At 48.5% G+C, this 27,402-nt stretch overlaps 1 protein-coding gene across 1 annotated transcript in view; it reads left to right on the top strand.

Annotated features, from left to right (window-relative positions):
• Positions 1-8,947: 8,947 nt before the first annotated feature.
• The window catches only part of SUGP1 (SURP and G-patch domain containing 1), a 170,901-nt gene continuing 152,446 nt past the window's right edge, over positions 8,948-27,402 (top strand). The window contains exon 1 of the mRNA XM_063914565.1: positions 8,948-9,117. Coding sequence (XP_063770635.1) covers positions 9,015-9,117 — 103 coding nt within the window. The 5' untranslated portion in view covers positions 8,948-9,014. The remainder of the gene's footprint in view (positions 9,118-27,402) is intronic.

Below are 27,402 nucleotides of genomic sequence, written 5' to 3'. Positions count from 1 at the left end.
CTGAACTCAACGCAACATGAGCGTAACTATAACCAAACTGCAGATACAGCCCGCACTGGGACGGGCGCCCAGCATCTTCTACTGACTAAGAGAAAAGGATTTACCGGTAGATATTAAAATTCTATTTTCTCATACGTCCTAGAGGATGCTGGGGATGCTTCAAGAACCATGGGGTTTATACCAAAGCTCTAGAACGAGCGGGAGAGTGCGGATGACTCTGCAGCACCGATGTACCAAACAAGAGGTCCTCCTCAGCGAGGGTATCAAACTTGTAAAACTTTGCAAAGGTGTTTGAACCCGACCAAGTAGCAGATCGGCAAAGTTGTAACGCCGAGACTCCCCGGGCAGCCGCCCAGGATGAGCCCACCTTTATGGTAGAATGGGCTTTCACCGATTTCGGTAAAGGCAATCCTGCCGTAGAATGAGCCTGCTGAATCGTATTACAAATCCAGCGCGCAATAGTCTGCTTAGAAGCAGGAGCCCCAATCTTGTTGGGAGCCCACAGGACAAACAGAGCCTCTGTTTTCCTAATCTGCACCGTTCTGGTGACATAGATCTTCAAAGCTCTGACCACATTGAGAGACTTTGACTCCGCCAAGGCGTCAGTAGCCACTGGCACCACAATTGGCTGGTTAACATGAAATGATGAAACCACTTTTGGCAGAAATTGCTGACGAGTTCTCAACTCCACTCTATCAGCATGGAAAATCAAATAGGGGCTTTTGTGAGACAAAGCCACCAACTCAGACACTCGCCTTGCAGACGCCAAGGCCAACAACATGACCACCTTCCAAGTAAGGAATTTTAACTCAACCTTGCGCAAAGGTTCAAACCAATGTGATTGCAAGAATTGCAACACCACATTAAGGTCCCATGGTGCCACTGGGAGCACAAAGGGAGGTTGGATGTGCAGCACGCCGTTTACGAAGGTCTGAACTTCTGTAAGGGAGGCCAATTCTTTTTGAAAAAAGATTGACAAGGCCGAAATCTGTACTTTAATAGAGCCTAACTTTAGGCCCGCATCCACACCTGCTTGTAGGAAATGGAGCAAACGCCCCAGGTGAAATTCTTCCATAGGAGCCTTCTTGGATTCACACCAAGACACATATTTTCTCCAAATACGGTGGTAATGCTTTGCCGTTACTTCTTTTCTAGCCTGAAGAATACCCTTTCGGGCTAGGATTTGGCGTTCAACCGCCACGCCGTCAAACGCAGCCGCGGTAAGTCCTGAAACACGCACGGCCCCTGTTGTAACAGGTCCTCCCGAAGAGGAAGAGGCCAGGGATCTTCTATGAGCAACTCCTGAAGATCTGGATACCAGGCCCTTTTTGGCCAATCTGGAACAATGAGGATTGCCTGAACCCTTGTTCTTCTTATACTTTTTATCACCTTTGGAATGAGTGGAAGTGGAGGGAACACATAGACCAACTGAAACACCCACATTGTCACTAGGGCGTCCACCGCTATCGCCTGAGGGTCCCTTGACCTGGAACAATATCTCTGAAGTTTCTTGTTGAGGCGGGACGCCATCATGTCCACTTGAGGTACTCCCCAACGACTTGTCACTTCTGCAAAGACCTCTTGATGAAGACCCCACTCTCCTGGATGGAGATCGTGTCTGCTGAGGAAGTCTGCTTCCCAGTTGTCCACTCCTCGAATGAAGACCGCTGCCAGAGCGCTGGCATGTCTTTCCGCCCAGCGAAGAATCTTCGTGGCCTCTGCCATCGCCGCTCTGCTCTTTGTTCTGCCTTGGCGGTTTATGTACGCCACCGCTGTCACGTTGTCTGACTGAATCAAGACCGGCAGACCTCGAAGAAGATGTTCTGCTTGCAGTATGCCGTTGTGGATGGCTCTTAATTCCAGAATGTTTATGTGTAGACAAGCTTCCTGGCTTGACCACTTTCCCTGAAAGTTTCTTCCCTGAGTGACTGCTCCCCAGCCTCGGAGGCTTGCATCCGTGGTCACCAGGATCCAATCCTGAATCCCGAACCTGCGTCCCTCCAGAAGGTGAGAACTGTGCAGCCACCACAGAGGGGAAATTCTGGTCCTGCGAGAAAGAATTATTTTCCGATGCATGTCCACGTGAGATCCGGACCACTGGTCCAGCAGGTTCCACTGAAACACCCTGGCATGGAACCTGCCATACGGAATGGCCTCGTAGGACTCCACCATCTTCCCCAGCAACCGAGTGCAGTGAAGAACAGACACCTTTGCCGGTTTCAGAATCTGTTTTACCATATTCTGTATTTCCAGAGCTTTTTCCACTGGAAGAAAAACTCTCTGCAATTCTGTATCCAGAATCATACCCAGGAACGACAGCCGTGTCGTTGTATCCAACTGTGATTTTGGCAAATTTAGGAGCCAACCGTGTTGCTGCAGAATCGTCAGTGAAAGAGCAACATTCTTCAACAATTGCTCTTTGGATCTCGCCTTTATGAGGAGATCGTCCAAGTACGGGATAATGGTGCTTCCCTGCTTGCGCAGAAGAACCATCATTTCCGCCATTACTTTGGTGAAAATCCTCGGAGCCGTGGACAGACCAAACGGCAACGTCTGAAATTGGAAATGACAACCCTGCACAGCAAATCTCAGGTAAGCCTGATGTGGAGGATATATGGGGACATGTAAGTAGGCATCTTTTATGTCGACCGACACCATAAAATTCCCCTCCTCCAGACTGGAGATCACTGCTCGTAGAGACTCCATCTTGAACTTGAATTTTTTCAGAAAGAAATTGAGGGATTTTAGGTTTACAATCGGTCTGACTAAGCCATCCGGCTTCGGGACCATGAACAGGCTCGAATAAAAACCTTCCCCCTGTTGAGACGGGGGTACCGTGACAATCACTTGATTTTGACACAACTTTAGTATCGCAGCGCTTACTATCTCCCTTTCTGGAAGAGAAGCTGGCAAGGCCGATTTGAAAAATCGGTGAGGGGGCACGTCTTGAAACTCTAACTTGTACCCTTGGGTTACTATGTTTACTATCCAAGGATCCAGGTCCCAGTGCACCAAGACCTGACTGAAGAGTTTGAGGCGTGCCCCCACTGGAGCGGACTCCCGAAGAGGAGCCCCAGCGTCATGCAGTGGATTTGGTAGAAGCCGGAGAGGACTTCTGCTCCTGGGAACTTGCCACAGCCTGTGACCTTTTTCCCCGTCCTCTCCCCCTCGCAGCAAGGAAGGAGGACCCACGTCCTTTTTTGAATTTATTGGGCCGAAAGGACTGCATCTGATAGTGAGGCGATTTCTTCTGCTGTGAAGGGACATAAGGTAAAAATGAAGACTTACCCGCGGTAGCCGTAGACACCAGGTCAATGAGGCCGTCGCCAAACATGACCCTACCGTTAAACGGAAGAGACTCCATCGCCTTCTTAGAGTCAGCATCAGCATTCCATTGATGTATCCACAACGCTCTCCTTGCTGAGACCGCCATGGCATTGGCCCTTGAACCTAAAAGGCCAATATCTGTTATGCACACCAGTGCCAGCAGGAATGTACTGGTGTCTGAACGGAGAGGGATGCAAAACAAATGAACTCACAGACAGACTGGGGAATATGACATTACATACATAGAAGGTGATAGGGTAACAAAATAAACACAAAGTGAACAGAGAAGCCCAAAGGCTAAGAAACTGGGTGTCTCCCTAGTATTAGGAATGCTCAGATGGAAAGAAGCGAGATGTTGTGATTTAATACGTAGAGAACCCGAAATGCTGTTGCTAAGGGCAACAGCAAAACCCTAAAGGGTTACCAACGGGTGTGGCAGTAAACTCCTTGGTCAGAGATGGAATAATAGACACAAGGAGAGTCTCCACAATCCTAGTCCTCACTTGCAGTGCACTGGTTCAGCTTACTGCCACTAAACTGACACCTGAACACCTTGCACAGTGAGAAAGGATTTTGGCAGGCAAGTCTGAGAATTCAGCCGCAAACCTGCTAGGTTCACAGAGTAGCAAAAGAACCCCAGCAGGTTAAACGACTGACTCCAGTCTTACTGCTAGGTCTGGATTGGCAGAGTGTAATACCAAATCCCAAGGCCTATTTGCAGTAAGCAACAAACAAATACAAAGTTTACACAGTACTAGCTAGCTTTCAGGAACTGACTAACCAACAAAGATTCAGCAGCATCTGCCTAACCTGAGAAGAGGGTTTATATAGCAGGTGCTGTCCACGCCCCACTCAGACCTCACAGACTGTGAGCACAAAAACCAGCACCGGATCCCCTGCCGTGCACAGAGCCTGTAACCACTGCACAGCAAAAGACCCGAACCGGAGTATCAGCTACGCTCAGGTTACTCCGCTAGCACTTGTCTCCCGGTTGCCATGACGACGTGGCAGCACAGAGCAGGAGACCCTAACAATATCCCTTACAGCTTCTTTTAAATATGCTGCAGCGTCCCTGATGTGACCCAGAGTCAAAAGCACACTATACCTGTCTAGGAAATCTACCTCAGATGACAAGTTATCTGCCCACCTTTCAATAGCGCTACTCACCCATGCCGCAGCAACGGCAGGCCTGAGTAGCGACCCTGTAGTGACATAAATGGATTTTAGTGTCACTGGAATTCTTTTGGGAACCTGTATCTTCTTGCCAGGATTTTCCCAAGCCTTTTCAAAAAGAGCGTTCAGTTCATGAGAAGGAGGAAACGTTACCTCAGGTTTCTTTCCTTTAAACATACAGACCCTAGTATCAGGAACAGCAAGGTCCTCAGTGATATGTAATACGTCTTTTATTGCCACAATCTTGTACTGAATACTCTTAGCCAGTTTTGGATGTAATCTGGCATCACTATAGTCGACACTGGAATCAGAGTCAGTGTCGGTATCTGTATCTACTATCTGGGCAAATGCACGTTTCTGTGACCCCGAAGGGGTCTGGGTCTATGACAAAGCATCTTCCATGGATTTCATCCATGTTTGGTTCTTAGACTCAGATTTATCAAATCTCTTAGTCAACTTAGTCACGTTTGCATTTAAAACACTCAACATATTCACCCAATCATCTGTCGGCGGTGCCGACACGGTCACTCTCACAGTATTTTCTGTCCCCACTCCAGCCTCCTCCTGGGAAGAGCATTCAGCCTCAGACATGTAGACACACACGTACCGACACCCACAACCACACTGGGGCTATGGGAGACAGATCCACAATAAAGCCTGCAAGAGGGACACAGAGAGAGTTCTGCCAGCTCACACCCAGCGCCTATCCCGGTACTGAGGCCAGTAAAATGACTGCCCAGACCTGTTAGCGCTTTATATATATAAACAAATCAGCACCACATTAGTTGTGCCCCCCCCCCCCTTTTTCACCCTGTTACTTGTACAGCAGTGCGGAGGACAGGGCCAGCGTCTCTGCAACTTCTGAGGAGAGAAAATGGCGCCGGTCAGAGCCGTGTGGGCGAAGCCCCGCCCACTACAAGGCGCGCTTCAGTCCCGCTTAAATCTATGTTTATACTGGCGGGGGTACCTTAACCAGTGCCCGGGGCACTGTTATAACACATGCCAGTCTGAATTTGAGGTCTTATGCTGCCCAGGGCGCCCGCCCTGCACCCTGCCGTGCTGTGGTATGTGTGGGAGCATGGCGCGCTGCGCGGTACCTCTTCTGCCGTCACTGAAGTCTTCTGATCTTCTCATACTCACCCGGCTTCTATCTTCCGGCTTTGTGAGGGGGTTGACGGCGCGGCTTCGGGAACAAGCAGCTAGGCGTACTGTAGTGATCGAACCCTCTGGAGCTAATGGTGTCCAGTAGCCTAAGAAGCAGATCCCTTGAACTCTTAAGAAGTAGGTCTGCTTCTCTCCCCTCACTCCCACGATGCAAGGAGCCTGTAGCCAGCAGGTCTCCCTGAAAATAACAAACCTAAATAAAGTCTTTTTGTGAGAAACTCTGGAGAGCTCCTCAGTGTGCATCCAGTCTCACTGGGCACAGAATCTAACTGGAGTCTGGAGGAGAGGCATAGAGGGAGGAGCCAGTTCACACCCATTCAAAGTCTTATAGTGTGCCCATGTCTCCTGCGGATCCCGTCTATACCCCATGGTTCTTGAAGCATCCCCAGCATCCTCTAGGACGTATCAGAAATATGCAAATAACCGCTGGAGCACTCCTCATGTGTACTTCCATGTGACGATTGACTGAGCAAACCCTGCGACACCCACTGTTGTGCAACGCTCAACTGCACTGGTGGATCCAATCACTCCACCATCGATGCACCATGAGCCAGAACATCAAATCCACAAGCAGGCCCTGTCTGACACAGAGGCTGCCTTGTTACATTCTCATAATATGGCCACTGTGGTTGCGGTGCTGTGAAAGAGATTGTAGCCGCATGTTGAAACACGTCCATGACAGTCCCATGCTATCATTCAGGTCACCTCCCAGTCTCCACCTGAAATGCCCATAGAATGCAGATGCCGTGTCACGTTATAGCTATGTCGTACGCAAGTGCAAGTGTCGGCAAAAACATCTTCTGCCTAACTCCGTCACCCTCTGTCTGTCCCTGTCGCCTTATCCTCCTTCCCGTATCGCACTGTCTCTCCTTGTCACAGACTGCCGTGTGGCATATTGCAAACTTGGGGTGGGGCGGAGGAGGAGGGCAAAAAGCAAGGGCCCGCCAGGGCCGTCTTAACAGCAGTGTAGGCCCCTGGGCACAGCAATGCACTGGGCCCCCTACCCATCCTCCAATGGTAGGGGTGGGGGGTGCTATCAGTGCCAGCTTTGATGTCCCGCGGGTGGTAGGGGGTGTTCTATCTTCCACTCAGCATGTAGGACCTGGAGCAGTAATTTCTGCTAATTACTCCTTTACTGTACAGATGGGGCTAAACTGTAGAAGGGGCATTGAGCTGAATGAAGAAGCCCTAGTACATGACTTCCAGGGTGGTAGGAGAGTTTAATACGTAGGGGAGGGGTGGATAGTGGAGTGGCATTAATATTTATCAATTTCCGGTGGGAGGGCAGCTTGCTTGACTGCAGATATCTCAAGTTCCTGAAAATGTACTTCTTAGCTTTGAATGGGATAAAAACCTAGAGAGTCCCATCTTTCAGAAGGTTCTGGGGACTTGGAGATCAGAGTTCAGGAGCCAGAGCAATTCACCAATGAAAATATAAAACTGCATATTAGGCATGTGGAGCTGGAGCAGGGACCAGCTGCTGGAAGGCTGATATCTCTGGTCCTGGGCACAGTAGAGACAAGCTGCCAGTGTCGACCAAAAGGGAAGAGTCACAGCTTTAGGATCATACCCTCAGAAAAACTCTAAGTCAGACAGAACCTGAGATATCTGGCTGGGAAGAGCAATTAACAGGCTTGGATGGGGACCACTGCTTTCAAGTCGGTTATCTCCGGTTCCCCAGGGCCGATTTTCAAAAATCTGGTACCCCTGGAAAGAGGGGACCCTCAGCTATCAGCCTAGGGCCCTTATACTCCTGGGGCCCTTGGGCAAGAGCCCATTGAGCCCATACAAAAAGACGGCCCTGCGGGCCCGCCATTCATTAGTTCCGCCACTGGCCACCCTATTCCATTCCTAAAACCTTGTTGGGCCAGGCAAAACACAACTGAAATTTGTGTAAGCAATACGCTTTTTTTGTTTATACAATGTTAACTTAGGGATCCAAATTCATTTGTTTTAATATAACAAGTTCTGGATAAGAAGCTAACTTCAGCCTGGTGTGGGAAGTGCAGGGGCACTGCAGAGAATTTTGCACCTGGTGGGAGGAGGTATGATGGAGAGTCTGTAATAACATAATAAAGTGATGCGTTGAAACCAGCAAATTTTACAAATATAAATTGTGCAGCAATAATTAGTGCAGCGTTCTACAGGTTTCACCAGCAATAAGGAAAGGAAACAACATGGCGGTTACTGTAGTCACAGACCAGGACACAGGGGTAAATGTATTATAGTGGCACGCATCGTGCCGCTATAACACTTCTGGCTTCTCCTCATTACCAAGGCGATGCAGGGAGGGACATCGACAAGATGTATAAACATCTTGACTCCCCCCCCGGCGATGCCCCCCCTGAGCACACTGTGCATCAGCTTAGTGCTGATGTGCTGCGTCTCCCTGCCTGGCCGTCTTCTCTGCACATGCGCGGAGAAGACGCTACTCACGTGAGATCCCCTGCACAGCCCGGAGCCGGCGCCCACCACAGCCAGGGACAGTTCTGTGCCTGCTGTGGTGTATGGGCTTCGCCACCTGCAGCTGTCGAAATCAACAGCTGCAGGTGTCAGAACGGTCTGCGATGCTGACTGTTCATACATTGACCACCTCATATCGGCCTGCTACCTGTACCCACACTGCCGCACTAATATATGGGGAGAAGCAGTATCGTGACATAATGTGCGCGAATACAGCTTCTCCCCAATAACGACTATACATACATTTACCCCACAGTGTGTAAAGATCATACGGGATAATAATGGCGTGTCTAATCCCCTCTCATCACACCACAGCGGAATAAGAAAATGCAGCAATGCACAGACAATTTTACAAACCATTGATGGTTGCCACCCGATGCCAACTAGTTTTACCATGGACACAGGTAATTTCCCACTATTAATGGTTGCTGTGGGTCAGATATTTTTGGTTTAATTTTTTAAAGATTGCAGTGAGTACTGCAGACTAGTTGCTGTGCAGGGCCAGAAGGCTGTCAGCCAGCCCAGCTGCCATACGTGGCACCTGGCTTACACACAGAACACTCACTGGGCGGTATTCAATTGTTTGAAAAGTCAGTTGGGTGTCTGTTTTTTTCCTATCTAATAGATAGGAAAAAACAGATACTCAACCGACTTTTCAACAAACAATTGAATTCCCCCCAGTATGTGTGTGCCTGGATGGGCCTGGCTGTCCCGCCGCCGGCCTCGCTGATTTGACAAGCTGAGCTCAAGGTTGTGTCTAGATAAACTAGACGCTACCTGCTCCAACTTCTGAATCTACATTATGCCTGCATTAATTGTGTATTTCTTATGCGCGTGTGCACACCATCGATATCGGTGCCCTCCTAGTAAAGACTACTCTTCCCGGCATGCCTTGCTCCGGAAAAGGCTCAGCCGGTGCTGGTGAAAGGCTGCGAAGGGAGGGGCGGCTACCGAGGAGAGAGCGCAAGATGGAGAGCTGGAAGTCCGCAGGTACCATAGGCTGCTCGGCCCAGGGCCAGCCCCGCAGTGTAAATAGTACAGCATAGACTGTGTGTGTAACTAATGTGGTGACCCACAGTGCGCAGAGCGGCGGATAGTCTGCGTTGTGGGGTGTACACACATAACATCTCACTAGCTCAGTGCCCGGATGGGGCAGTACATTGTCTTGTGGAGATCTGTGCTTGATTGTGTATGCCTACACATAGCTTATGCCAGAGTGCTTACACGGATGTATTGCGCTGTACAATACACTACATATAGCACACAGGCAACAGGTGTACCACCCGTGTATGTGGCTAGTGTCCTTAGTAGCTTTGTGACTAGTCATAATGTATAGTTTTTGCTGTCTATAAGTTAAATTACCATATGAGTGTTGTCAGGTATGTACATTGAACATTTCCACTCTGTTGTTGTCCTGGACACCCACGAGTGGGAATAGTCCTTGTGCGCTGGGATTCCGACTGGCATTGTTGGCTGTCAAGAATACGGCGTCAGTATCCTGACCGCTGGGATCACGACAGGCAAAAATTTTTAACGCAACCCCATTGAACTACGGTTGCGTCTATGTTGCCTTCGTGCAAAAGACCTGGACAGGACAAAACGAGTGGGCAGGAGACAACTTCCGCCCTTACAGCTCCTAAATGTTTTCTTCGTTTTCCGTTCGTTTGGGGTATTTTTTTTTTTTCTATGCAGCATTGGACCCTCACGGGCTCGGTGTCTTGCTTCGCTCGCCACACTTTTCTAATCCAAATAGATTGTGACATGGACCCAGGGGGTTATGGGAAAGGTCCTCTGCACGAAGAGAATCTAGACGCAAGTTTCCCTTCGTGGAGAGGACCTTTTGCTGTGCGGTGTGCAATGACATCATCGCGCACCGCTCAGCATTTCAGCGGCGCTAATACTGTACAGGGGGCGTAACTGACCACACCCCCTGTATTAAGCCACGACCCCATTTCCTGCCCGGGGCGCAGAGAGGGCTCGAACCGGCCCTGAGTGCCATATTAAGAAAATTACTTGCTGGGCCGCAAAATGTTTTCTCACTATTTGCCACCCAGCAATTGGACACCAAAGACCAAAAGAGATAAGAGGAGTTTAAATGGTTTACTAGAGCAACTAAGTTGAAATGTCTCCAGTGATAAATTGGGTAATTGAATTAGAAGTGAGGGGGTGTAGCTTCTGTGATGAGTTCTTGGAGCTATTCTGTTGACTGCTTCATGCCTGGCACTTTAGCCAAGAGATGCAGTTTACCATGATTAATGCTTAGGGGTCTATTTACTAAGCCTTGGATGGCAATAAAGTGGACGGAGATAAAGTACCAGCCAACTAGCTCCTGTCATTTTTCAAACCCAGCCTGTAACATAGCAGTTAGGAGCTGATTGGCTGGTACCTTATATCCATCCACTTTACCTCCATCAAAGGCTTATTAAATAGATCCCTATAGTCGCGGTATACTACATATTTCTGATTGCACCTGAGGCGGGTGCGAGCAGAAATCTGCTAGACGTGGGTTTACATTGCGGCCAATTGAATATTTATATTGGAGACGTCCATATATAAAGTTAAAACGTAGCCTTTATTAATGTGAACTAAATTGGGTGTATTAACCATTTACTATAAACTATCAAAATGTTTGAAATCTTTCGAAATATAGGATATTTCAGACAGATCTCTTGCACCAAGTTATAGGACTGGCCGAAATGCACGCAAATAGTGAAAACAGTGTGTGTATATATATATGGGCATGCGGACGCGTACATGTGTTCACCTCCACATTTATTTACAGTACGTTCACGGAAAAAAACGCAGTAGCGGATTTCCCACTAGGTGTGTGCCTGGGGGAGCCACCTGCTGAGGGTGGCATGAAAGGACTACCCCCACCCTCCCGCATTGCAAAGGTGGATCAACTGGAGCACAAACTCTGGCTGGACGTCCGACAAAGTCAACAAATGGGACTAATGCAGTTACCGCTGATCAGCACTGCACTCACCAGATATAATTACTGAAAAGATTGAGAAGAACTGACCCTGCACCTGGCCAGACACAGGCAGCACTAAGGAAGGAGACTGGGGAGTGACAAGGGATGGACAGCCATTTAAAGCAGTTACTGTCTGAAGCTCCTTCCTGCTTTCATGCGTGATGTCACTCGCCTTCACACAGCTGTGTATGGCGTGTGCTATCCTTTCTTCCTGGTACTGTAGCAGTATGTGGAAAGTTGATTGGTCGCTGGTGAGTGCAGAAGCATCACCGCTGAAGCTGCCTGAATTGCATTATGGGAGTTATCCAATTAGAGGTGAAAATACATTGGGTGTGAAAAACTGACATAGCAATTTCTCTGACGTCCTAGTGGATGCTGGGTACTCCGTAAGGACCATGGGGAATAGACGGGCTCCGCAGGAGACTAGGCACTCGTAAAAGAAAGATTAGGTACTATATCTGGTGTGCACTGGCTCCTCCCTCTATGCCCCTCCTCCAGACCTCAGTTAGAATCTGTGCCCAGCCTGAGCTGGATGCACCTAGTGGGCTCTCCTGAGCTTGCTAGAAAGAAAGTATTTGTTAGGTTTTTTATTTTCAGTGAGATCTGCTGGCAAAAGACTCACTGCTACGAGGGATTGAGGGGAGAGAAGCAAACCTACCTGCTTGCAGCTAGCTTGTGCTTCTAAGGCTACTGGACACCATTAGCTCCAGAGGGATCGAACACAGGGCCCGACCTCGATCGTCCGTTCCCGGAGCCGCGCTGCCGTCCCCCTTGCAGAGCCAGAAGACGGAAGAACCAGGAGAAAATCGGCGGCTGAAGACTCCGGTCTTCAATAAGGTAGCGCACAGCACTGCAGCTGTGCGCCATTGCTCCCACACCACACGCTCCGGTCACTGGTGGGTGCAGGGCGCTGGTGGGTGCAGGGCGCTGGGGGGGGGCGCCCTGGGCTGCAATATGTATACCTTTTTGGCAAAATGCACATAATACAGTTATAAACTGTATATGTGCCTAATCCCCCGCCATAAATATTATTAAAAAAGCGTGAGAAGGGGGGCGTGGCCACGGCAGCACAGGAGTAGGAAGCAGATCCCGGGAGCTCCCTGGATTAAACATCCTCCTGTAATATCCTGGCCCCTTTGGTGTGCCTGAATACCCTGCTTTTCTTCCCTACGCTGCAGGGCACCGGCAGGCGATTTCCCCGCTCTCCCCGGGGTCTGTACGGCCGAGGAGACATACTTCCGGATTTGCGGCCTATACCTCCTCCGGATCCCCGGCCTCAATTTTGGAGATTCCCGGCCCCACTGCTCTGGACTGCTGCTTCCAGTCATAGAGGGAACACTCTCGCTTAAAGGCTGACTGATATGTAACTGGTGAGTGACTTTTACCTCCTGGGATCAAATTACACTTTGACTTCAGTTGCTGTCTTATTTTACATACTAAATAACTGCATCGCTCCTGCTCTCACCTATATTCTGGGACGCTGCCAGTACTTTCTTTTACATTTGCCTACTACTTTGGAGACCAGCTGCGGATGTGTTTCTGCTTATTACAACCCTAAAATTCACTCATTGCTGAAGTCTCCTTCTACGCTTTTGACCTGAGATTATACCGGAGTGTCTGTTACTACCTATTGTCCGTCATGGTTCGGGACGGCCAGCGCACGGCTGCGGCGAAGCTGGAGAAATTTGCCAGACAACCTAACCCACTAAACCAACGGGCCTCGCAGGGGGCATCTCCGTCCCACTCCTACTCCCCATCTGCAACAGCTGCTGAATCCCCTAACACACCCGCAGCTCCATCTCTTCAACAAGTGCTGGAGGCAATAGCTGGATCGGAACAGCGTCTTTCAGATAAGATGGAGAAAGTGCAGTGTGATCTCTCACTGCTTCGGCAGGACGTCCAGCGCATACGAGAGAGAGTGGGAGAGGCAGAAACCCGTGTCTCGAATCTGGAGGATATGTGCGGTCCTATGAAACAATCTATTTCCACGGTAACCCAGCAAGTAACATCCCTTCAATCCAAATTACTAGACATGGAGGGTCGGCTGCGTAGAAATAATGTGCGATTTGTGGGCCTGCCGGAGAAGGAGGAGGGCTCCCAGCCTGAGGTCTTCCTGGAGTCATGGCTTAAGGAACTGTACGGCGCTGAATCCTTCATGGCACAGTTTACGGTGGAGCGTGCACACCGGATACCATCTCGTCCTCTACCTCCTGGCGCCCCTCCGCGCACCTTCATCGCCAAATTTCTGCATTATAAGGACCGTGACTCGGTCCTCCGGTTGGGACGCACAAAAGGCCCCCTTACCAGAAACGGGGTTACCGTGTCTGCTTTTCCTGATTTTGCCGTGGAAGTCCAGAAGGATCGAGCCCAGTTTATGCCTATCAAGAGGCGCCTCAGAGACCTGAACGTCTCCTACTCTATGCTATTCCCCTCCCGACTCCGGGTGGTAGCGGACGGGGAAACCAAATTCTTCAATTCCCCTAGAGAGGCGGCCCAATGGCTGGACAGATATGCTCCGGGAGCGCGCCAGATGGCCCCGGATTGAGGCCCTGCACTGTCTAATGATCGGTTGGGACCACCAGAGGCATCTACCCATTGTCCAGGGAGCCCCCCCTTGGCGTTGGTGGCTCAGGACTTTTCTTTTCTTTCTCTTGATCGCTTGACTTTGGTTAAGGGTTTTGTTTAGTATTTAGCCCTTGAGAGATAGAAACGATAGTTTGGGATTTAAGTATGCCGAAGTTAGGGGTGGTATACGGGGAGGGGGGGAGTGTTCAGCGAACAGCTTGTTGCTGTGCCTTAGACAAGTTTTTTTCTTTCTATAGTTTGTTATTTTTCTCATGCTTAAATTTGTTTTGGAGTACATTCATTTTGATGTGGGAAGTATGTCTGATGCATTGGATACTGTCGATTAAGAATCAGGGATTGAGTAGTATAGCACTGTTATTACCCTCACTAACAATTTCCAGGAATATTCGCTGGACTGTATCTTTAGGTTACTACATAGAATATTACCAGATCTATGGCTAATTTGAAATTTCTGACATGGAATGTTCGAGGTTTAAATAATAAGATAAAGCGTTCCTTAGTATTAACTACACTTCGGAAATATGGTCCGGATGTTGCATGTCTCTGCGAGACTCACTTGGAGGGGAATAGGTTACTGTCACTTAGAAGACCCTGGGTGGGCTGGGCCTATCACGCTTCTCACTCCTCTTCCTCCAGGGGTGTGTCAATCCTGATAAAGAAATCGGTCCAATTTGAGCTGGTATCGGTCAAGACTGACAAATACGGTCGATTTGTGTTCCTTGAATGTAGACTAAGTTCCCAACCCTACTACATACTGGCGGTTTATATCCCCCCCCCCCCATTCTCGTACGATGTACTACAGCAAGCCGCTTCATTCATAGCCTCCTCTCCGGACACCCCGGTAATCTGCTTGGGTGACTTTAACAATGTCATGAATTTAGCTTTAGACAGGTGGCGCTCTCCGCAGGCTGCTGGGGTCCGCTCTAGTCCTACTAAATTTGCTGATTTTCTGAATAATTTGCAGTGGGTGGATGTGTGGAGAGCTCGGCACCCTACGACTAGACAGTTTTCATGCTTCTCTGGCACGCATGGTTCGTTCTCCAGGATCGATCTGACCCTACTCTCCCCCGTTCTTCTCCCTAGGGTGGTTGACGTCCAATACGAGGCCCGGGGTATATCTGATCAATCCCCTATGGTGTTGACTCTCGCTATGGTGAGCCAGAGGGGTCAATCTTATTGGAAACTGCATCCTTCCTGGCTGCTGCAAATAGGTGACTGCTCTGACCAGGTGACTCAGTGGGAGGGATACTTTACTGACAATGTAGGCTCGGCCCCCGGAACAGTGGTTTGGGATTCATTTAAGGCATTCCTAAGGGGAACGTATATTGGACGTATTTCTGCCCTCAAAATGTCCTGCAGGGAGAGAGAGCGAGCCCTTGAGAGTGACGCCAGGGATTTGGAATCTAGATACTTGGTGGATGGCACCCCTGCTTTGAAGGTACGCTGGCCTGCAGGCCCAGTCGGCATGCGTGGCTCATCTGTCTGATAAAAACTCGCGCTCGCTTCTATTTCAGGCTACTAATATTTTCATGCAGGGCGATAGGCCAGGTGGCCTGTTGGCTCGATTGGTGCACAGTGACCGCCCAGGTTCTACAATTGCTCAGATGACCGGTAGCAATGGCGCCCTTGTGAACACCACGCCGGAAATTGCGCAGCTATTCCGCTCCTACTATGCTGAGGTCTACAGTTCACAACTGGTAGACTCGACATCAGACCTCTCCGCTTATTTAAGTAATATTCCCCTACCCACACTCCCCCCGGAGGCCTCTGAGATGCTGGAGGCACCATTAACTCTGGAAGAGGTAACGGTGGCTATTGGCTTGTCTCCCAGCGGCAAGGCACCGGGCTATGACGGCATCCCCTCAGAAGTATACAAGACCCACATTGATTTCTTCGGTCCTAGGCTTCACGCCCTGTATTCTGATATTTTTGTTAATGATCAACTTCCCCCCTCTATGGTGGAGGCGATTATTATAGTGATCCCGAAGCCCGGAAAAGACCCTAGATCCCCAGAATCCTATAGACCGATATCATTGATTCCCACTGACGCTAAGATCCTGGCAAAGATTTTAGCAGTTCGACTCAACACCGTAATTACTTCCATTATCCACTCCGACCAGACCGGCTTTATGCCAGGGATGTCCACTTCTATTAACCTACGTAGATTATATACCATTTTACAAATCCCATATGACTTCCCCTCTGACTCGGTAGTGGTCTCACTGGATGCCGCCAAGGCATTTGACAGTATCGAGTGGTCCTATCTATGGGAGGTCATGACAGCTATGGGTTTCGGGCCTAATTTTATAAAATGGATTAAATTGCTTTATCAGCACCCGACTGCCAGGATCTCAGTGAATGGCTTTATCTCTCCCTCGTTCCGCCTGTTTCGCGGGACCAGGCAGGGATGTCCTCTGTCCCCAACCTTGTTTGCCCTGGCCATCGAACCCTTGGCCTGTCTAATAAGGTCCCACCCAGGCGTGGTGGGCATTCATACCGGCCCTCGTGAGGATAGGATTGCCCTTTACGCTGACGACATGCTGTTGTTTCTGCAGGATTACACCAGGTCTATGCCTACAGTGTTGCAATTGATTGAGGAGTTCGGTGTATATTCAGGCCTTCATATTAACTGGTCTAAGTCCTCTATTATGCCTGTGATTGGCCCCCCCCCTGCTGCTCCTAAAATCTCCCTACCGCTATGTTGGACGGCAAAATTTAAATATCTTGGGATTCAGGTAACCAATGACCCCTCTGACTTTACACCTTTGAACCTTGATCCGATCATGCAACAAATTACTCGTAAATCCAAGACTTGGTGTAAGCTTCCATTGACTGTATCTGGCAGGGTCAGCCTCGTAAAAATGATAATACTACCTAAGATTCTATATGTGGTTCTGCAATCCCCTGTATATATTGATCCATCCTTCTTTAGAAAATTGAATAGTGTCCTGTCTTCTTTAATATGGGCTAGCAAACGTCCTAGAATACAACTGAACACTCTCACCAGGCTGCGCAGCGACGGAGGTCTGGCCTTGCCAAACTTTCAGATGTACTACTATGCCGCTCAGCTGTCTCATATTAGTGCATGGGTGCAGGATACTGGCGTCACTTCTCTACACTGGGTATTTGTCCGATGCTACTTCCCCGACTTATCCCCCCTGCAGGTGTTGCTGAGTGGGAGCTTGGCCCGGTTCCTCCCTCCTCTTATATACCAAGCCATGAAGGTGTGGCAGGCACTAAAAATTCTTTTGAAATTTGATGGATTGGACCCGGACACCCCCCTCTGGTATTCTAAATGGCTCCCTGAACTGTATGCGCTCGAGGGGAGGGAAGTTTGGGCCCCTAAATCAGTGATTTCCATAAATCACCTTTATACGGATAATACGCTCAAATCCTTCCAACAACTAAAAGATGAGTTTAATTTGCCTAACTCCTATTTTTTTAGATACCTCCAGCTCAGACATGCCTTGCAGTCCCAATTCGCCAATTCCCCCCCTAAAATTATACCATTTCCCATTAAGACCTTTGCAAGTATGCTGGGTCGAGTTAAGATGACTTCCCATGCTTATGGTTATCTACTCGCCAAACTCCATATAGATCCTTTGACACGTCTCCGTGTCAAATGGGAGCAGGATCTGGGCCCCATAGATGAAGAGAACTGGGCCCTTGCTTTGGATACTCCGTGCACGGTTACCAAATCCATCAGGTATCAACAGATACAATACTTCCTTTTGCATAGAATATATATGACCCCGGCCAGACTGGCCAAATTCGGGACGGGTCGTGTGGGTGACTGCCCTAAGTGTGGGATGACTGCAGGTACTTTTTGGCACCTCATTTGGGATTGTCCGGTGTTGCAGGCTTTCTGGGCGGGGGTCGGATCGATTCTGGGGAACACAGGGGTGGACGAGGCCATGCTTACTCCGCAATTTTGCATCCTGGGAATGGGTAGCTCTGACTTTGTGTCTGGTCCAGAGGGCCTATATGCTCGCAACATATGTGCAATGGCGAAGGTGAGCATTGCGAGGCTATGGATGGCCCCTAAGGGCCCTACACTCCCCGCTCTTAAGGCACTAATAAACGACACTGTTTTTAAGGAACGATACATTTATATGAAACACAATGCCTCCGCTAAATTTGAAAGAATTTGGTCTCCATGGCTGGAATCCATATACTCCGTCCCAGACCCTACAACTTAATGGTGATAGGGTTACTAACAGGTCCTGGATTTGCCAAGTTATGATCTTCTAGGGCCATAGGCTTCCCTCTCACCCAATGGGTTGTGAATGAGAGAGTGGCTCTGTGCCCATCTGGACAGGGTAGGATTTAGAGTGCTAGTATCCCCCAATGCGTCCTCTTCCCCATAATGTTTTTTGTCTCTTTGTTTTTTTAATTTTTTTTATTTCTGGGGTTCTCTGTGTTTGGTTTCTGATTGTTTTCTTCTCTTTTAAAGGGTTTTACTCGGACGGCTTGTCCGTAAGAGTTATATTTGAGGGGGGGGGGGGGGGGGGGAAACAAAACAAAGTATAATGTGATTTCATGAATACTAGAGTGTACGGATAATGCAAAATAATGGTATATATAACTGTACATTCCTATGCGCCTATGAGCAAATGACATAGTTTGAAAATAAGTCGAAAGTGAATGCTGTTCCCCGATGAGGACATGTCATTACTTGTTTAATGTGTTCCTGTTATGCAATGTCTGTATGCAAACTACTCTCCTTCGAAATAAAAATACTTTATTTAAAAAAAAAAAAAGCGTGAGAAGCCCGCCGCTGAAGGGGCGGGGCTATCTTCCTCAGCACAGCCAGCGCCATTTTCTCTTCACAGCTCCGCTGGAAGGACGCTCCCCAGGCTCTCCCCTGCAGTATACACTACGAGAAGGGTAAAAAAGAGAGGGGGGGCACAAATTTAGGCGCAAAAGGTGATATAAGCCGCTATTGGGGGAAAATTCACTTTGTGTTAGTGTAAATCCCTCTGTTATATAGCGCTCTGGTGTGTGGTGGCATACTCTCTCTCTGTCTCTCCAAAGGACTTTGTGGGATCCTGTCCTCAGTCAGAGCATTCCCTGTGTGTGTGTGTGTGTGTGTGTGCGGTGTGTCGGTACGGCTGTGTCGACATGTTTGATGAGGACGCTTACGTGGAGGCGGAGCAGGAGCCGATAAGTGTGATGTCGCCCCCTGCGGGGCCGACACCAGAGTGGATGGATATGTGGAAGGTATTAACCGACAGTGTCAACTCCTTGCATAAAAGGTTCGATGACATAACAGCTTTGGGACAGCCGGCATCTCAGCCCGCGCCTGCCCAGGCGTCTCAGAGGCCATCAGGGGCTCAAAAACGCCCGCTACCTCAGATGGCAGACACAGATGTCGACACGGAGTCTGACTCCAGTGTAGACGAGGATGAGACAAATGTACAATCCACAAGGGCCATCCGATGCATGATTACGGCAATGAAAAATGTGTTGCACATTTCTGACATTAACCCGGTTACCACTAAAAAGGGTATTATGTTTGGGGAGAAAAAGCAGCCAGTGACTTTTCCCCTATCTGATGAGTTAAATGAATTGTGTGAAGAAGCGTGGTGTTCCCCAGATAAGAAATTAGTGATTTCTAAGAGGTTACTAATGGCGTACCCTTTCCCGCCAACGGACAGGTTGCGTTGGGAAACATCCCCTAGGGTGGACAAGGCGCTCACACGCTTATCAAAAAAGGTGGCACTGCCGTCTCAGGATACGGCCGCCTTAAAGGAGCCTGCATATAGAAAGCAGGAGGCTATCCTGATGTCTGTGTATACACACTCAGGTACTATACTGAGACCTGCTATTGCTTCAGCATGGATGTGTAGTGCTGCAGCAGCATGGTCTGATACCCTGTCAGATAACATTGATTCCCTTGACAGGGATACTATTTTGCTAACCATAGAGCATATTAAAGACGTAGTCTTATATATGAGGGATGCACAGAGGGACATTTGCCGGCTGGCATCTAGAATTAATGCAATGTCCATTTCTGCCAGGAGAGTATTATGGACTCGGCAGTTGACAGGTGATGCTGATTCTAAAAGGCACATGGAAGTTTTGCCTTATAAAGGTGAGGAATTGTTTGGGGACGGTCTCTCGGACCTCGTATCCACAGCAACAGCTGGGAAGTCTACGTTTTTACCTCCGGTTCCCTCACAGCCTAAGAAAGCACCGTATTATCAAGTACAGTCCTTTCGGCCTCAGAAAGGCAAGCGGGTCAGAGGCGCGTCCTTTCTGCCCAGAGGCAGGGGTAGAGGGAAAAAGCTGCATCAGACTGCCAGTTCCCAGGAACAAAAATCCTCCCCTGCTTCCACTAAGTCCACCGCATGACGCTGGGGCTCCACAGGTGGAGCCAGGTGCGGTGGGGGCCCGTCTCCGGAATTTCAGCGACCAGTGGGTTCGCTCACAGATGGATCTCTGGGTTCTACAAGTGGTATCTCAGGGATACAAGCTGGAGTTCGAGGCGTCTCCCCCTCGCCGTTTCCTCAAATCAGCCTTGCCAGCTACTCCCAAGGAAAGGGAGGTAGTACTGGCGGCAATTCACAAGCTGTACCTTCAGCAGGTGATAATCAAAGTTCCTCTTCTTCAACAGGGACGGGGTTACTATTCCACAATGTTTGTGGTACCGAAACCAGACGGTTCGGTGAGACCCATTCTAAATTTGAAATCCTTGAACACTTATATAAGGAAGTTCAAGTTCAAAATGGAATCGCTCAGGGCAGTTATTGCAAGCCTGGAAGAGGGGGATTTTATGGTGTCGCTGGACATCAAGGATGCTTACCTGCATGTCCCCATTTACCCACCTCACCAGGAGTACCTCAGGTTTGTGGTACAGGACTGTCATTACCAATTCCATACGTTGCCGTTTGGTCTGTCCACGGCACCGAGGGTATTTACCAAGGTAATGGCCGAAATGATGATACTCCTTCGAAAGAAGGGAGTTATAATTATCCCGTACTTGGACGATCTCCTTATAAAGGCAAGGTCTAAGGAGCAGTTGTTAGTCGGAGTAGCACTATCTCGGGAAGTGCTACAACAGCACGGCTGGATTCTCAATATCCCAAAGTCGCAGCTGATTCCTACGACGCGTCTGCTGTTCTTGGGCATGATTCTGGACACAGAACAGAAGAAGGTGTTTCTCCCGGAGGAGAAGGCCAAGGAGTTGTCATCTCTGGTCAGAGACCTCCTGAAACCAAAACAGGTATCGGTTCATCACTGCACGCGAGTCCTGGGATAGATGGTAGCTTCTTACGAAGCAATTCCCTTCGGCAGGTTCCATGCAAGGATCTTTCAGTGGGATCTGTTAGACAAGTGGTCCGGATCGCATCTTCAGATGCATCGGCTGATCACCCTGTCCCCGAGGGCCAGGGTGTCTCTGCTGTGGTGGCTGCAGAGTGCTCATCTTCTCGTGGGCCGCAGATTCGGCATTCAGGACTGGGTCCTGGTGACCACGGATGCAAGCCTCCGAGGTTGGGGGGCAGTCACTCAGGGAAGAAACTTCCAAGGACATTCCGTACACATAAATATTCTGGAACTAAGGGCCGTTTACAATGCCCTAAGTCAAGCGGAACCCCTGCTTCAAGACCAACCGTTGCTGATTCAGTCAGACAACATCACGGCGGTCGCCCATGTAAACCGACAGGGCGGCACAAGAAGCAGGATGGCAATGGCAGAAGCCATAAGGATTCTCCGATGGGCGGAGAATCACGTGCTAGCACTGTCAGCGGTGTTCATTCCGGGAGTGGACAACTGGGAAGCAGACTTCCTCAGCAGGCACGACCTCCACCCGGGAGAGTGGGGACTTCATCCAGAAGTCTTCACGCAGATTGTAAACCGTTGGGAACGGCCACAGGTGGACATGATGGCGTCCCGCCTCAACAAAAAGCTAAAAAGATATTGCGCCAGGTCAAGAGACCCTCAGGCGATAGCTGTGGACGCACTAGTGACACCGTGGCTGTACCAGTCGGTTTATGTGTTCCCTCCTCTTCCTCTCATACCCAAGGTACTGAGGATAGTAAGAAAGAGAGGAGTAAGAACTATACTCATCGTTCCGGATTGGCCAAGAAGAACTTGGTACCCAGAACTACAAGAAATTATCTGAGGACCCATGGCCTCTGCCTCTCAGACAGGACCTGTTACTGCAGGGGCCCTGTCTGTTCCAAGACTTACCGCGGCTGCGTTTGACGGCTTGGCGGTTGAACGCCGGATCCTAACGGAAAAGGGCGTTCCAGATGAAGTGATTCCTACGCTGATAAAGGCTAGGAAAGATGCTGCCTGAAGTTCAGACGTTTGTTAAGGGAGTGCTGCATATTCAGCCCCCTTTTGTGCCTCCAGTGGCACCTTGGGATCTCAACGTAGTGTTGGATTTCCTAAAATCACATTGGTTGAGCCACTTCAGACCGTGGAGTTGAAGTATCTCACGTGGAAGGTAGTCATGCTGTTGGCCTTGGCCTCAGCTAGGCGTGTGTCAGAATTGGCGGCTTTGTCCTGTAAAAGCCCATATCTGATTTTCCATATGGACAGGGCAGAATTGAGGACTCGTCCCCAATTTCTCCCAAAGGTGGTATCAGCGTTTCATTTGAACCAACCTATTGTGGTGCCTGCGGCTACTCGGGACTTGGAGGATTCCAAGTTGCTGGACGTAGTCCGGGCCCTAAAAATCTATGTTTCCAGGACGGCTAGAGTCAGAAAAACGGACTCGCTGTTTATCCTGCATGCACCCAACAAGCTGGGTACTCCTGCTTAAAAGCAGACTATTGCTCGCTGGATCTGTAGCACGATTCAACTTGCACATTCTGCGGCTGGACTGCCGCATCCTAAATCAGTAAAAGCCCATTCCACGAGGAAGGTGGGCTCTTCTTGGGCGGCTGCCCGAGGGGTCTCGGCTTTACAACTTTGCCGAGCTGCTACTTGGTCGGGATCAAACACTTTTGCAATATTCTACAAGTTTGATACCCTGGCTGAGGAGGACCTTGAGTTTGCGCATTCGGTGCTGCAGAGTCATCCGCACTCTCCCGCCCGTTTGGGAGCTTTGGTATAATCCCCATGGTCCTTACGGAGTCCCAGCATCCACTAGGACGTCAGAGAAAATAAGAATTTACTCACCGGTAATTCTATTTCTCGTAGTCCGTAGTGGATGCTGGGAGCCCGTCCCAAGTGCGGACTTTCTGCAATACATGTATGTAGTTATTGCTTAACTAAAGGGTTATTGTTCTGAGCCATCTGTTGAATGAGGCTCAGTTGTTGTTCATACTGTTAACTGGGTATAGTTATCACAAGTTGTACGGTGTGATTGGTGTGGCTGGTATGAGTCTTACCCTGGATTCCAAATCCTTTCCTAGTAATGTCAGCTCTTCCGGGCACAGTTTCCCTAACTGAGGTCTGGAGGAGGGGCATAGAGGGAGGAGCCAGTGCACACCAGATATAGTACCTAATCTTTCTTTTAAGAGTGCCCAGTCTCCTGCGGAGCCCGTCTATTCCCCATGGTCCTTACGGAGTACCCAGCATCCACTACGAGAAATAGAATTACCGGTGAGTAAATTCTTTTTTTTTTCCTAATGTTTCACCCATATTTTTTTTTTTTTTTTTTACAGGATGTCCAACTTGGTCGCCTATAAAAAAAAAAAAAAAAAAAAAAAAAATCTCCCGAAAACACACATTCAGTGAAACCTGTGTGTTTTTGATAGAAACAGCCCAATTTTCTGGGATTTTGTTTCGCTTACCTAAGGCAGGCGAACAAAATCCCTGATAAGCCGCCGCGAGCCGTGGCTTTATGGGGCTAACTGGATAATCCCTAGTGGAACAATTAGCTACCATGACTAATTGGATATCCCTCTATATATGAGGTACTGTAGAATGAGGGTTTTCAGTGGGGGACTGTAGCTGGGCAGCTCTGCACCTTTCCTTATTGCCTGTTACCACAGAGGCTGAGGGCAGCCAGTGCTAATTGTCTATTATGAGGTGACAGGGAATGTGCGAACACATACTGAGGTATCGGAATGTACTGTAGGTCACGTTGTACAGTGTCAGGGAATGTGGGGATACATAGCGCAGTGACAAGCGGATTTTGGGGGTGTACATTGCGCAGTATGGGGGCACTTACAGGGTCGTCAGGGAATGTAGGTCACGTGGTACACTGTCAGGAAATGTAGGTCACATCGTACAGTGACAGGTAATGTGGGGGCACATAGCACAGTATCAGGGAATGTCGGGGCACAGTGACGGGATGTAGGGTCGCATAGTGATGTGGGGGGCACATGGGTATCAGGATTTGAGGGAAAATACTTTAGTGACGGGATGTGGATGGCACATAGTGCGGTGTAGGGGGATGTGTGGAATTTATTACAGTGACAACTTATGGGATAAGGGGGCATATAGTGAGATGTCACTGTTGCTAGACAGCTGTACAGCTTTCAGTGCTAGTTGTCTCTTATGTACTGTATATGTCAAATCAACAAATTGGGACTTTTAAGCTAATAACATTTTAAAATGGAGTTGTAGGGGCAGCCAACAATATTGTGCCTAGGGATGGTCTGACTCTTAAATCCGACACTGGTAACACAGGGTTGCCTTACGCACACCTCTGAACTTATTAGTCCTCCTATCCTAAAAAATGTGAAAGGAGTTGCAGGTGTCGATACTGGAAGGGAAGGAGTACTTTTTTAGCAGAGATTCTGTGGCATTCCTTTTTTTTTTTTTATAATGTTAATACGTTATGCCCTTGTGTTTCTCTTTCAGTAACACCACTTGCTTCCCTGCAGTTCTCTCTCCCAGATAGCCTTCTCCTGGGGTTTATTTCTTCCTCAGTACTCCATGGCAGCCCCTACAGTGGGTTACATTCCTTCTAAGTTAGGTACAGACATGAAAGTAAAAACATGTCACCAGATGGTGTACAATGTTTTTAATCTCTAAGGGGGTAATTCAGACCTGATCGTAGCAGCAAATTTGTTAGCAGTTGGGCAAAACCATGTGCACTGCAGGGGAGGCAGATATAACATGTGCAGAGAGAGTTAGATTTGGGTGGGTTATTTTGTTTCTGTGCAGGGTAAATACTGGCTGCTTTATTTTTACACTGCAGATTAGATTGCAAATTGAACACACCCCACCCAAATCTAACTCTCTCTGCACATGTTAAATCTGCCTCCCCTGCAGTGCACATGGTTTTGCCCAACTGCTAACAAAATTCCTGCTGCGATCAACTTGGAATTACCCCCATGGTTTTTCTAAACTGCTAACAAATTTGCTGCTGCGATCAACTCTGAATTACCCCCCATGTGCACTGCAGAGGGGGCAGATATAACATGTGCAGAGAGAGTAAGCTTTGGGTGGGGTGTGTTCAAACTGAAATCTAAATTGCAGTGTAAAATTAAAGCAGCCAGTATGTACCCTGCACAGAAACAATATAACCCACCCAAATGTAAATCTCTCTGCCCATGTTATATCTGCCACACCTGCAGTGCACATGGTTTTGCCCAGCTGCTAACATATTTGCTGCTACGCTCAGGTCTGAATGACCCCCTAAGCTAGGTAGATTAGCCACAAGTCTGCTAAAGGGCCCTACAGACTGGGCGACCCGGCGCCGAGCTGCCTGACCGCCGATATGGCAGACGGGCGACAGGGGAGAGGTGACGGGGAGTGAAGTTTCTTCACTCCCACCGTCACCCGGCTCCATAGCACTGCATGCTAATATGGACAATCTCGTCCATATTGGCATGCATGCATAAGCGACAGGCCACCAACGATTAACGAGCGCTGGGCCACGCATCATTAATCGTTGGTACCTACACACTGCACGATATGAACGAGTTCTTGTTCATTAATGAATGGGAACGTGCATCTCGTGCAGTGAGAGCTGCCAGTGTGCAGGGCTTTTAACTCTGGATGTAGAACTAGCTTTAAACAAACCTTAGAGAGAGAAAATGGAGAAGTTACCTAAAACAACCAATCACATTGTAGATGTCATTTCAAAGACTGCGCTATATAAATGTCAAGCTGCGTGATTGCTTTGGGCAACTTCTCTCTCTCTCTCTCTCTCTCTCTCTCTCTCTCTCTCTCTCTCTCTCTCTCTCTCTCTCTCTCTCTCTCTCTCTCTCTCTCTCTCTCTCTCTCTCTCATATTCAGTTTGGCCCGAAGAGACATCGGGAGTAAAATCCCCCGATGTTTCTTTGGGTGCTGCGGTCGGGCTATTTAATTTGCTCGGCCGGTAAAACCTGCTTTTTCATCCGTAAACACACTGGTTCAGTGAAACCTGTGTGTTTTCGGGTGAAGTAGCCCCGTTTTCGGCTTAAAACATTTCCCCCATAGTGCCTAACCAAAATACATGCTCTGCATGCACTTAAAGCTCCACACTAGATGTGCCTGATCGTACTCTACTACTGTAGTTTTGAAGAAACAGCGACTGGAAGCAGAACAGAGCCTAAGACACCTGCTAGAGGAAAATCCCTAAGTTTACTTATGCTATTACTGGAAAGATTAGTTAGTGATTAGTGGCTTTCTTTAGTGTCCTTGCAGAATGTGTGGGAGAAAATGGACAACAAGTAAACATCTGATAAAAAAAAAAAAAAGGTTCTGCACAAAATTAAGGACTATTTTGTAACACTTGCAAATACCAAAGCAAGCAAAGAAATTAGCCTGCAGAGCAATTTAAAGAATTAATTGCATGGATAAAAGAAGCTTATGTTACTTATGAAGAATTTCTCTTACGTCCTAGAGGATGCTGGGGACTCCGTAAGGACCATGGGGAATAGACGGCCTCCGCAGCAGACATGGGGGTATATGCAATTGCGGTCGAATTCCCGAAATTGTCGAATTTTCAGGACTTTTTCGCCCCCCCAAAAAAAATCGTCGATGCAATTCAGTACTTTCCGTCCAAAAAACGGACTTTCACAATTCGACTTTTTGAAATTCGACTTTTGTCAAATTCGACTTTTCTGCAATGATTCAAGTGCTGCAATTCGACCAAAGTATATTCAATTGAAGTTTGGAAATTCGACAACAGTGCTTTTAGACAGTAAATTCAACCTTTTCAATCCGCCACACTTTGGTGGGTGAAACTAATAAATACATTTAAAACATGTTTTTTTTTGTGTTTTTTTTTTTTTATTGATAATAGCATATCTATTTATATTAGAAGGGATTAGGTACTTGGTTTGTCTTTTTTTGGAGGCACAAGTATTATTTATATATTTTTTAAAATAATATAAATATATATATATATATATATATATATATATATATATATATATATATATATATATATATATATATATATATTTTTTTTTAGATGGAATGGTAAAAATTCAGAAAAAAAATGGCGTGGGGTCCCCCCCTCCAAAGCATAACCAGCCTCGGGCTCTTCGAGCTGGTCCTGGTTCTAAAAATGCGGGGGGAAAAATTGACAGGGGATCCCCCGTATTTTTAAAACCAGCACCGGGCTCTGCGCCTGGTACTGGTGCAAAAAATACGGGGGACAAAAAGAGTAGGGGTCCCCCGTATTTTATACACCAGCATCGGGTTCCACTAGCTGGACAGATAATGCCACAGCCGGGGGTCACTTTTATACAGTGCCTTGCGGCCGTGGCATTAAATATCCAATTAGTCACCCCTGGCCGGGGTACCCTGGGGGAGTGGGGACCCCTTCAATCAAGGGGTCCCCCCCCCCCCCCAGCCACCCAAGGGCCAGGTGTGAAGCC

This window comes from Pseudophryne corroboree, chromosome 1 (assembly GCF_028390025.1).
Source record: "Pseudophryne corroboree isolate aPseCor3 chromosome 1, aPseCor3.hap2, whole genome shotgun sequence".
NCBI lineage: Eukaryota > Metazoa > Chordata > Amphibia > Anura > Myobatrachidae > Pseudophryne > Pseudophryne corroboree.
The sequence above is the reverse complement of the archived record's forward strand: the minus strand, read 5'-3'. Positions and strand labels throughout refer to the sequence as shown.